General features: G+C 35.5%; 1 protein-coding gene across 6 annotated transcripts in view; it reads right to left on the bottom strand.

Moving 5' to 3' along the window:
- Positions 1 to 13,085, bottom strand: part of ZNF148 (zinc finger protein 148) — a 113,724-nt gene that overhangs the window by 20,763 nt on the left and 79,876 nt on the right. For all 6 annotated transcript variants that reach the window (XM_026495338.4, XM_026495339.4, XM_026495346.4 and 3 more), the window contains 2 exons: positions 10,741 to 10,864; positions 9,237 to 9,320 (listed from right to left, as the gene is read on the bottom strand). In XM_026495338.4, the coding sequence (XP_026351123.1) occupies positions 9,237 to 9,320; positions 10,741 to 10,864 (208 nt within the window). The remainder of the gene's footprint in view (positions 1 to 9,236; positions 9,321 to 10,740; positions 10,865 to 13,085) is intronic.

Raw genomic sequence — 13,085 nt, 5'->3', positions numbered from 1 at the left:
AAAAAAACTTTAATAGCTAATTAATTAACCTAAAACCCAAACATTGCTGAGCAAATAAATCCAGACTGTTAAAAGAAGCAATAGCTTCAACTTTCAATTCAGCACTGTAATGATTTAATGTAAACTCTGTTTATATAAATATTTAGGAACATATTTACCATTCAAGAACTGTCATCCAAAATGTAAAAGCAAAGCAAATGGAACAGCTTAGAAATACAAAATATCACATGAAATACAAGGGGAGAAATGACCAAAAATCCTATTATCATGCTAAAACAGCCTGTTACCATTATCTATTTCCTGGCTACAATCTTACTTTTTAGTATCATAAAAAACCAAATTCTCCTACTAAATAATAATCTAGAAATCTCAATGACTAAGCAGAACATCAGGCAATTGTTTTCAGTAGGTAACCTCCACCCCCCCTTCTGTAAGAATCATTCTCTTCTCCACTCCTGCTTAACATCTCATCTCCTTAATAAAAGCCCCTCAAATGTCTCCTGACCAGTCCCTGATTTTTTATGCCCAAGACTTCTGCATATGGGAAACCTTTGTATTTTTCACTGAATCCTAACATTTTAAATTAGTACCTTTCAAGTTCCAGGGAGTCCATCCTCCATTTCCTCCCAATTCTGACATTAGAAAAATGAAATGCCTTACCAGGCAGATTTTTCTGTAGGGATAAAGTTAGACCTCAAAACTAGAGTTAGCACTGATCAGACGCCATGTCCCTCCCCTCTATCCAATGATATAGAACTAAAAGGTGATGTAGACAAGAACATACCTGATTCAATTTTAAGGATGAAGACAGTTCTTCCATTATATAAGCATAACAGGCCTATATACAGAATACTATGCAGCTTCAAACAACAGCAATACATATTGCTCTTTTTGTGCTGGTATTCATTTTATTTTTTCCACAACTGTATTTGTCGTTTAAAATTTTAAATAATTAATCTGGGGCACCTGGGTGGCTCAGTCTGTTAACTGTCTGCCTTCGGCTCAGGTCATGATCCCAGGGTCCTAGGATGGAGCCCTGCGTTGGGCTCCCTGCTCAGCGGAGAACCTGTTTCTCCGTTCCTTATGCCTCTCTTCCCACCTGCTCGCTCATGCCCTCTCTCTCTCTCTCTCAAATAAATACATAAATAAATAAAATCTTCCCCAAGGTAACTAAGAGTTGACTGAATATATTTTCTAGAATAATTAAAAATGCACACTGAAAGTTCTTGCTCAGCAGTTATTCTTTATGTGCCCTTAGAAAGTCAAATCAAAATAGATAATGAAATGTAGGTAAAGAAGAATCAGTTACCCATGTAAAGAATTTACACACAGATGAAAATATATGGGGGAGGGGGAAATCAATAAACTTGTAGTTAATTTGTCTATCAGCTTCCAAGAGACAACAGAAAGTCCTATAAGAAATAAAGAGTAGGAAATACTTTCATCAATAACCAGTAACACAAACAGCATAAAAACAGCACAGGAGACGAAGCTGGAGATAAATAACTACCTAATACTACCTTAGGGTGTTAATCCTATGACAGTTGCTTCTTAACAGCATCATGAAGTTCGACTTTCTCCAAAAGATGTACAGAAGAGTAAAGTTACACAATATATAGAAGGAATCACTATTATTGTGGCTGCTTTCAAAGAATGTCAAAACACTTCCATAAAATCCAAATCAGAGTTGAAAATGATAATACCATTTAAGAATTTCTGAAAAACAGAAACTCTTCAGAGGTAACATCTAAGGATCTTAAAAGTATTCAAAAAATAAGAATGAATGACCTTGATAAATAAATTTAGATTGCCTTAAATATTCTAAATCCTATTTCTTCATCCTGTGTCCAGACAGTACATTTCATCAGTCACTCTTCTACCAAAGGCCCAAATAAATATATGAATTCTGAAACTATGTGTCATTAGAAGTCTGTCAAATGAAAAACTTATTAACAAATAAAAAAAATTTTGTCAGCCAATCCAGGCATCTGAGAACTTTATGAGTTCGAGATGTGAAAGCATAGAATGTTGGTCATCCACTCAACTGGGTTCTGGAATAATAAGTAGTAGTTGTCAAAAGATAGCTTCAAATATTGGGGAATCTTGAAAGTCTCCAGGTGTTTGAATTTGAGGAAGTAATTGGGTATTTTTCCAAAAGAACTTGTAAAAAAAGCATCAGATCCAGATTCAACTGTTTTCATGCTTCATCTTCTGTAGAGTGAAATAATTAGGGGTGCGGGGGGGGGGGTTAGGGAAAAACCCACATTAAAGGAAGGCAAACTAACAATTGAAAAAGTAATTTGTCTAGTTCTAGACTAACCACATTTTCTAAAGTAACTGAAAATGATCTGAAAAGCAATCAAAACTGAAAAACTGCTACCAGAAGTAACTTTAAAAAATTCAGGAAATTCTATGTGTTAACTCGTATGTGGGGAGCCCATTTTCAGCTCTTTTCCTGGAAATTAGTGCATCCTATACTGTTCAAAAATTAAGAGGATCTCAAGTCCTGGGGCGACTGGGTGGCTCAGTCATTAAGCATCTGCCTTAAGCTCAGGGTGTGCTCCCGGAGTCCTGGGATCGAGCCCCGCATCGGGCTCCCTGCTCCACTGGGAGCCTGCTTCTTCCTCTCCCACTCCCCTCTCTCGCTGGCTGTCTCTCTCTGTCAAATAAATAAAATGTTTAAAAAAAAAAATGAAGAGGATCTCAAGTCCAAAAAACATAATTTTGTTTTACTGTAATACTCAGTAGTTTCCAAGTTTTACCTACTTCTCACAAACTGGTCAAAACTGAAGCAATATTACATTTCTTGAAGCTTAACCATGTCATTTGTTTAAAAAACTTATTAATACCTGAAAGTAAACTTGATTAATAAACTTGCAATTTTCTGAATTATTCTTCATATAAATTATAGTTAACAAAAAGGTAACATATTCACCAAATTTCCAGTTTTCTTCACAAACCAATAATATTCTTCCAATACAGCATTAAATGCCCTGATATTTATAATGCTTACTGGATTATAAATAAATGGCACTCCTAAGCTTGGCATCAAAATCTGGCAATATAATTCTAAAGTCAAGCTTTCTAGTCTTATCTCCTATCTCCAATCGACCCTCCGCCCCCCCCCCCCCCCCCCCCGCCTTTTCTACTCATTCATTCACACATCGTCCATCTTGCCTTTATTTACTCCTTATCAGATGGAATCTGCTCTTACTCCTACATCCACAGACTTCATTTCAGGCAGGCATACCCAATCACCTGCAAGCTGTAAGGCCAGGTCCAGGAGTGGTTCTGCTCTTACCTGAACAAAATGAAAACCTCCATGTTTAAAACCAAAAGTTTTGTGCCTAGGTGGCTTAGAGGATTAAGTGTCCGATTCTTGACTTCGCCTCAGGTCATGATCTCAGGGTCATGAAATCAAGCCCTGCGTGGGCATCCCGGCTGCGTGTGAAGCCTGCTTAAGATTCTCTCTCTCCCTCTCCCTCTGCCCCTCTCCTCCGCCCTCTCTCTCCCTCCCTTGAAAAAACAAACAAAAGTTTCTGTCCACTCTAAATTTTCTTGGTGCTTAATCTACACTTTCAATAGCATACTGGTTAAGGGCATGATCTTTGAAGACCTGGACTGTGTCTTAACCAGCTGCACACACTGGGGCAAGTACTAAAAGATTCTGACTTTTAGTTTCCTTATCTGTTAAAAAAAAAAAAAAAAGGAATAATAGTACCCTCTCCTCAAAGGACTACTGTGAGGATAAAGTGAGATAACTTATGTACCGTATTTAATTCAGTGCTTGGCACAGAACAGGTACTCAAATTTATTTGACAGCATTATTAGGCTGATGACACTGAATTCTTAGGAATTTCTAGCTTTTTAACTAACTATAAAGTATCTGCCTCCTTCTGGTTCTTTTAACCTAGCATTTGTGACACACTGCTTGTTATCCTGTTATCCAACACCTGCAACTGTCCTGGTATCTGTCAAATTTTTAACTAGCTACTCTATGTTTCTGAATTTATCATCTGCCTATCTGCCAACCTATCCTTGCCCTAACATTCCCAACTTCAGTATACCCCATATTTTTCTCCTGGTCCTGGCTTCATCATGCTTCTGCTCTACCACCTATACTTCCCATGATGACACTTAACTGCCATGTAACGCATGGACTATAAAGTCTAACTTCGCAGGACCATTTAAGTTCTATGACTTCCATGAAGCCACCAATCTGAATCCTCACTGGTCTATTTCATCTGAACACGTAAAGCACAGGTTGTCTGTACTACCTGTATAGAATGTGTCCAATTGTGAGTCATGTCACTCACATGTTCATTAATTCAATAACGATACATAAATAAGAATGAAACCACTTCAAGAGATTCCTAATTTGTTAAACTAGAGACTTGTCAAAACAAATGATAAACATTTTTTTTTTAACTACAGACATTAAGAACTAACAAAGAACATTTCATATGGATTTGAAGAGAAGGGGTACTCATGTACACAAAATATATATACTTAATTGAAAACCAGGCAACTTTCCTTATACAGCCTCTGGTTATCCGTATTTCAGTACTAATGCATAATGTCAAAATTGAGTTGATTTTCAGAATGACTTCTCCGATTCCCCAAAACAAAAACAGTACGGCAGTTTTCTGTGTGTGTGTGTGTGTGTGTGTGTGTGCATGTATATGTGAGGGTGTATGACTTCTTCTATATCTTTACTGAGATACTTTGTTATACAGTGTTAAGCTTCTGTATGTATTTTATGTGTAATCAAATCTTTCAGTGTGAATTATCAACGGTTTTGCAGAGGAAAAAAAAATCTGGTTTCTGAATGCTTTGTTAGACCAGAGAATGTCATCCACAGCAATCTGCAGTTCCCTGCTTAATCTTTCTTGGCAAGCTCTGGCCATGCCAGCGCTATCCAGCTTCAGCAATCAGAACGCCAGCAGCTCCTAGTGCAGACCACATCCTCAGCAGCACGAACAGTATTCAGTTCCTTCATCTCCACAAATAAGATACACTCTAACAAGGTCTGTAACATTTTCTTTCAATAAGTCCTCTCTACTAAAGCTCATAAACTATAGATTGGGGATTCAAATAATGAGAGGAAAACTGTTATATTTTATTAATAACTGAACTATAATGAAGGAAATACAGTGTGGAGTTTAGTCAAGGGTGAATCAACATTCTTACTCCACCCCACTAGACCAACTGGTTTTAAAAAAAATGCTATTGTTCAGCTTTTTAACATGGTTGTAAATAAAAGTCATAGTCAAGAAGAAAAGAATATAACATGTTTTCAGGCGTAAAGAGTGCTAACTTAGGCGACAGGTTTTCCAGTGTTTCTCCCTATACTTGCATATAGAGAATCGTATGCATTAAGAACTAAAGCCTTTAAAAAAAGGGGGGGGGAAGAAACTAATGAATATGCATAACTCTGAATGATTTGGTTTATTTTCAAACTACTTTTCATTTTGGGGAGGAAGATCATTCTATAAAATCTTCGCTATATAAGATGGCTCATAACATTTTTACTAATGAAATAAAAAGTTGTGAAAACTGCCACACTATAAAATACAACCATAATTTGCTAAAACAGTCAGAATATCAAGACAGGTATTCTGTGGCTTACTATTTACAGGAATTTTGAGAACTAAAATGAAATTAAAATAAAATATTTAAAATTGTATTAAGTTCTTTACTCCTCAAACCCATACCTCCTCTCTCATGGCAATAAGACTGGTACTTTCGTAGGGTAAAATGGTGACAAGGTGACCAGAAAAGAACACAACCAGATATATGTCATTCTAATATGTAGCCTATATACACATTTGAAGACGTAAAGGAAAAGGCATCTTAGATAAAATACAAACACCTGATCACATCATAAATCTGCCACTGACAATGAATGGTCTAACCTTGGTATGCACCTGCCCCTAAACAAAATGATCAATTAGATTGTTATCTTCAACCTTGGCTTCAACTCTTCACCTTCTCTCCCATATCCCCAAACACACCATAAGTAAAGGATCTATAATACATTCACAAAAAGATATAAATCTCCCATAATTGCCAAAAACAGCAGTCCCAAGAATACTTGCCCTTTTCAATGCCTTAGGCTAAAGGAATAAACCTTTAACCAGAATTTCAGGGATCAGCCTCTGGATGAAAAAGTATTCTCCCTTAAAATGACATTTCATAGGCTAAGCCAAATTTTGGAAACATAATTTGGTGATAGTCTGTCCAGGCTGAATTTTAAAATTTTCTATTTGAAAACCACATCAAGGTAGGTTCTTGGTTTTTAAAAGTCACAAATTTCTTGACTGGTGGCAAGAGTAGCCAAGCAAGTATTGATTTTTAATCATGTTGCAAATGGAGCAGAGTACAGGCCTGGGGGCTGGGGAGACTGGAGGAGACAGTACAATGAGACCTAAAAGAATGAGGGAGGCTACAAGGAAAACGGAGCCTGTAAGAACTAGCAGTTCTTCTCACGACAGGACCTTTGAGGATCAGTTGATAAGTGACTCACTACCTTCCTGACAATTTAAAAATGGATAAACATATGCAAAATCTCTTTTACAGCCCTAACTATTGTGATGCATTCTTCTAAACTAAAAACCTACAGAGAGAAAGCCTTGACATGGGCAAACTTTGGAGCACTACGCCCCCTCTCCAAAAATGAAAGCCATTTAAAACATGAAAGAACAGTAAGGGACAGAGTAATAAATATTGGAGAACATATATGTGGTTCTAAATATATACCCCCAGATAGGTACAGCTTATAGGTATCTTGGTTACAAGACAAAAATACCTTACTGTCTTCAGAAAGAGTCCATAAAAGGAACCAAGAAAATGAAGAAGTAAAATCAATTCCCTTTATATCAGTTCCACCTGGGGCGTTGAGGTGGTGTGAGCAGTGAAGCAAAACAGTCTCTCTTCAAAAGAAACTCTTCTCTGTTAAGGAACCACAGGGACTGGTTTGCCCTGGTTCCTCTCAATTTCTTTTCTTCTAACTGTATTCTCTATACCATGAGAACCCCAGCCTTTGCTTCCACCCCTTTTTCATATTACTAAGCCTGGTTATGGCTTAGTGGCATATCAAGAAAAAATCAAATGACCAAAAGATAATGTTATGCTTCTAGTCCCACTCTGCAGTTAATGATTTCACATGTGTATCTGGACTCACAGACATAGGCTGGAATCTTAGCTCCATCATATATATGTACTAGATTATATATAAATTTAGAAAACTTTCCCAACTTTTTGTGTGCTTATTATTTCTTCATTTAAAAAATGGGGATAGTAACAGCTCCTCTCTTTCAAGATTAATGTGAGAACTAAATGAGATATTTAACAAAATGTTTAGTACAGTATCTGGTCTTAGTAAATTCTAAATATTAACTACCAATTATAATTATAACCTGTTTAAATCCAAGATACCCCCCTGGCCTAAACTAAGACCCCACACAGCTGTTTTTCCAGTAAGATTACAGAATTGTGACCAGTACATTAAAAAAGAATTTACTAGAACAGAACAGAAAATAGCAGAGTGCAATTAAGGGAAAGTACTGTTTCAAAAATCTTTTTTGTCAGATATACACACACACACTCTCTCTCTCTCTCTCTCTCTCTCTCACGTGCCCTGCTTTCTCTCAAGCCTCCTGCAGTTTTCCTGTGTTACCTTCCCCATGTAACCTTCAACAGCTGACATGGCTGGCTTTTGCTCAAGGGCAGGAGAGCCTGTTGTATAAAACTCTACAACACTTATCACACTGTGCTTGTTTATATGTATCTCTCTCCCATTTGAATATAAATTCCATGGAAACTACCTTTTTTAAATCTCTGTATTTCTGATACCTGAAAAATACCGAAGGCTCAGTAAAAACTTTTTTTTAATGAGTAAATCATCAAAATCTAATAGGTATTAAATCTAATGCCTATTAATCTAACAGGTATTAAAAACATACAAAAATTTTAACCACTTTATCATTATCTGATCAAGTTTTACTACTGTATAGGAATATAAATTTAGCTGTAAGTCTCATGAGATCAGTAAGTTGTTCTTTCTCCCAGAGTGCCTATTACACTCCCTTCCATCTGGAAGTGATGAATAAATGTTTACTTAAGAAACTGAAATGGCTGTTGTGCATAATGATCTTTGAAAAGTAGAACTTTAAAGCATATAGATGTGCTGCACGGTTGAAGTTGTATTTAAGGAAACCAGCCACATTCATGCTTCTTTTAGGGGTAAAGAAAGGAAGATGATTAGGCAGAAAAAGCTACTTCCTTTAAAAACTGTCCAGGATCCCTTTCACAGGTACTGCAGGTACTATGAGAACACATCTAAAAAACATTGGGCAGGTTCCTACTTAAGTACTTATAGAAAAATATGAAGAACTTTAATATTTTCAATATCACTATCATTCTCAATTCTACTTAAATGTAAGAATCAAAGTGATTCAAATACACCAACTCTGCTTTTATTCTATCACAAAAAAGCAAAACACTAGAAATAAATTCTAAAGAAACACTTTTCACCATGTTTACAGACATCAAAGTCAAAAGCTGACAGTCTACTAAATCAAGGTTACATATAACATTTGGTTTTACATTTGTCAAAAAATAATAAAATAAAATAAAATAAAATAAAATAAAATAAAATAAAATAAAATAAAAGCAAATAAATGTTTGCTCTAAAAAGAGACTTAACTTTATAAGGTATGGGTTCCTTTACAGTGATCTTCCAAAATACTTGTTTCTAAATCATTAACAACTTAAGTGAAAAACTGAAGTCCCCAATTTATCAGGATTACAACTCTCTTAATATAGTAAGCTTATATACATGAAACAGTAAGGGAAAAAAGCACAGTATCTGTATTTTAGGGCTCAGGCACTTCGCTTCTTCCCAGAATAATGAATAAAGAATGATAATTTTACCTAATCCTAAACTTGTTAAACATCTTAGGAAACAGCTATTTCACAAAAATCTCCTTTTGTCATTTCAAATACATTTTAAGGTTATTATGAAACTCTATTTCGAATTAATTTATTGGGCTTGGACATTAAAGCCAAGTCTTAACAGTTAAGACTGATTTATTCAAAGAAAAAATATGAGCTATGATACATACTCTTAAGAAACAAAACTGGTAACGGTGGAAACAAACTGCTATTTGTTAAAAATTCTTCCCTATATTTGGAATGGTAATTTTAATGACCCTAGGAAGGGTGGCAACACTCACCAGTATGAATCTTCTCATGCCTCTGTAGCAGGTACTTCTGTATGAAACGCATGTCACATTGACTACATTGAAATGGTTTTTCGCCTTAAAATAATTTCACATCCACAAATTAGTTACTGGATAAAACACAATTTATAGTTACTATTTCTGAGGAAAGATAAATCTTAGAAGCCCAAATTCTGGAAAATTCTAAATTATCCACACAATATTTTTATACTGTTCATTAATTTAAAAGAATTTTATTTCCTCAATTTTCCCCATGATTATAAAATTCACATTCTCACAATCACACAAAGATGAGATCAAATCCACTCTACAACCGAAAGAAAGAAAGAAAGAAAGAAAGAAAGAAAGAAAGAAAGAAAGAAAGAAAGAAAAGAAAAGAGAAAAGAAAAGAAAAAAGAAAAGAAAAAAGAAAGGAAAGGAAAAGATTCAAAACAATTTAAAAATCAAGAGGCTACAAAGGACTCTGGGTTATCTAGTATGTCTTAAATAGCTCCCCTCTCTTTTTATCTGAAAGAAGATCCACCTACCTTGTTCTCCATGGCTAACATATCCCTTTATGCCCTTTTAATTATTTTCTCCAGAACCTTCAGAAATTTTGAACACCTTTTCCTTTTTTTTTTTTTTTAATCTGGACTCTTCAATCATTCCTTCTCTGCTGGAACCTTTCCTTCTAAGTATTCTTGAGGTCTGCTCTATGCAAACAAACTTTCCAGAAATCCTGAGACATTCCCACCTTATTACTTTCTCTCCTTCCTTTTCAACCATACCTTCTTAAGAGTAGTTTACCTCATGTCTCAAATTCTCCACCACCAACTTGTGCTTTAACCCTTATACTCTGCTTTCTTAAAAGCTACTTCTGATCTCTTTGCTATTTATTCCAGTGGTTTCTTCTCAGTTCTCTATTCCTCTCTATCCTCTCTGAAGGTTGTGCCATTGCTGAACACATCCTCCCTGGAATGGTTTCTTTTTTTTAGCTTCTGGGATACTCTATTTCCTACTTCATTAAATCTATCTTACTACTCTATCTTGCCCACTCCACAGCCTTTCATTTAACCTACGTCTAGTCTGTTTCCCCAAGGATCTCTGATTAGTATTTAGGTTTGCTCTCTATAATGTCATGTTCTTAATTATCATTTTTTAATATTTGAAACTCTTATTTCATAAATTCATTTTTCAAACTCCATCTGGATGTCTTGCAGAGAAAAATAAATGTTGATAGGCTTTTAATAATACATTCTTTAACTGTTTCTCTAGCTGAAAAGAACACATTAAGCCAGGTAAGCATCCAATTAAGACTAATTAATTTTATACATCCCTGCTCATTGTTTTCTCATTTCAAGTTTTTCCTGGTTTCCTTCTGACATTCTGGCCTGTGGAAATCTCTGATTTAAAATGCCAGGTTAGCTACAGTCTTAGAAATGAATGACATTTACACGAAGTGAAAATAGCAACAACAATAATCTTAATGGCCATAAGACCATTTTAATTCAAGAAATACCTGTATGAATGAAGACATGTCTCTGTAAGTGATAGTTCGTTCTAAAGGCAGCATTGCAGTGCTCACAAACGTGAGATTTAGGGGTTTTCAAACCAAGTGATCCATCCTCATTTATTGTAAGGATCTAGTCAAAAAAAAAAAAAAAAAGGTAAAAACAAAAGAAGTTTTAAAAACATAATACTAACTTATAAAAAAGGTAATGCCTTTTAACGCAAACAATGGTCACCAGAAATTATGAAAAATTTTTTCCTAATTTTGAAAAGGCTGTTAGAATAAGGTTATCATTAAGTGTAGGAAAACTACAATGTGACTCGAAATGAAATCACTAGTAAAACCTTGGAACCTGATTAAGTAAGATCTCAGCACTCACTCTGTCCCCTCTTCTCCAAAGGTGATGTCTAACAGAGTCCCTAAGAACTCTCTGCTAGGGTGACTATAACTTTATCTTCAACCTCAAATTCTCACATATGCAGGATGAAAGTTTTACGTTTTAGGTAGACACGGCATAAATATCAATCAGTATAGGACTGGTTAAATCACAGAAAATGAATGCAACTTAATATCATGTGGTGGTAACATAAAATGAGAAAGCTCTCTTTAGACCTATATGGAAAAAGCTCCAGGATTTATTAAGTAAAAAAATGCAAAGTTTAGAATCCAGTACATTTTGCAAATTTTTGTATATAAGAAAGTACATACAAGGATACATATTTATTTATGCATAAAAATTATTTAAGGATACACATGAAACATATAGCTTTTGTTGTGATGGCTAGGGAACTGGGCAGAGGGGAGATAAAGCGGGAGGGGGATTCTACATTGTTTATACTTAAATACTTTTCTGAATCACATAAATGCTTACCTATTACATTTTCTTTTTCCTTCTTTCTTTCTTTCTTTTTTTTGAAGAAGAGAAAAAGAACAATCTACGTTTTTAAGCCATCTAGCATAGAGTTTGGAGTCTGGTTCACTCCAGGATCTCTAAGGTTACTTATTTTAAAATGAACTACTAAACTATGGTTGAGCAAATCCCTAAAAACATAGGATGGATACATAAATTAGAGTGGGTATGGGGAAGGAACTCAGGTGACAAAGAAATCGTATCTTCCTGGGCCTCCTGAGGTTGAGATTATTATGGGCCTGGTCTGGACAGTGCCAGAGAGCAGCTCATCTTTGGGTTTCATGTATTCCAATTTATCAACCATTTGTTCCACATGCAACATTAAACTGTCTCTCTCATCAGACATATGGCAGAGTAAAAATAATAAATGATCTTTTTTTTTCATTATTGAGGAGATTAGAAATGACATGGCAGAATATGACGTGAAGATAAGAAGCAAAGAAAACCAGCAGGAGATCAGATCACTAGGAGCACATGGCAAGTAAGAGGGAAACAATACTGGAGGTGAGGGCATACAGTGTAGGAGCTATGAAATTGTGTCCCACACGGGGCAGAAAAATCTAGGAAACATCTTAGGAAATACAAAGGCCTGTGGAAACTGATTAGGGCCTGTAAACACATAGCAACAACCCCTTCTCAAACCTTGAAAACAGGAGAGGTTAAGGAGGAAAAGGCTTTAATTTTTAAAACATTCTTTTACTTTAAATTCTGGAAGACAACTCAGCCTGCACTGTATGTAAATCAATGGTAATTATTATGCAAATTATACAGGATATTTGGGTTCTGGGCAAACTGCCAATGTGGTCAACAATGCTTCAAAGTCTATGAACCAGAGTCATAAAGAGAAACATTTGGCACAAGAATGGAAGTGGGTGTCACAGCTTCCTGATGAGAGTCAGTGAGAACAGGAAGTTTCATCTCTGGCCAGTCGCTTTAAATTTTTTGACCCCTCCAAGTCACAAAATAATATGCAAGTTAACACTATGCAAAACAAAACAAAACACAAAACCTTTTCAAAGAAGATTCAAAATATTTCTAACAAAACAAGTAACAAAAAGATGTTAAACATTCTATATGAAACAACTAAAAACAAGATAGCACCAGGTATTTTTTCACATATGTTGATAACAAATAAGAAGATCCAAGTGCCAAAACACATGGCAGTTCAATAGCTTTCTGTGGCATAGCAACTGCAAGGGAAGTCTCTGCAAGGAACAAATCTGGCCCAAGTTACTTAATGCGAAACGGATGTTATCCCTGACTGTACAAAGCCCTTTTATGAAGAGTTAAGGAGTTCTAGGTCATTGTTTTCTGGCACTGAAGGTAATGCTGCCTTTCACACTGTGGATTCAAGCCTTAACTCAAGGTGGATTTTATGGATGAAACAGCTAACACTGGCTTGTGAATAAGAAGACTGAAAAATCTAGCACATTTATAAGTTCAA

The sequence above is a fragment of the Ursus arctos genome, unplaced genomic scaffold (genome assembly GCF_023065955.2).
Source record: "Ursus arctos isolate Adak ecotype North America unplaced genomic scaffold, UrsArc2.0 scaffold_4, whole genome shotgun sequence".
NCBI classification, from domain to species: Eukaryota; Metazoa; Chordata; class Mammalia; order Carnivora; family Ursidae; genus Ursus; species Ursus arctos.
Note: the sequence above shows the minus strand (reverse complement) of the source record. Positions and strands in the feature narration are given on the sequence as shown.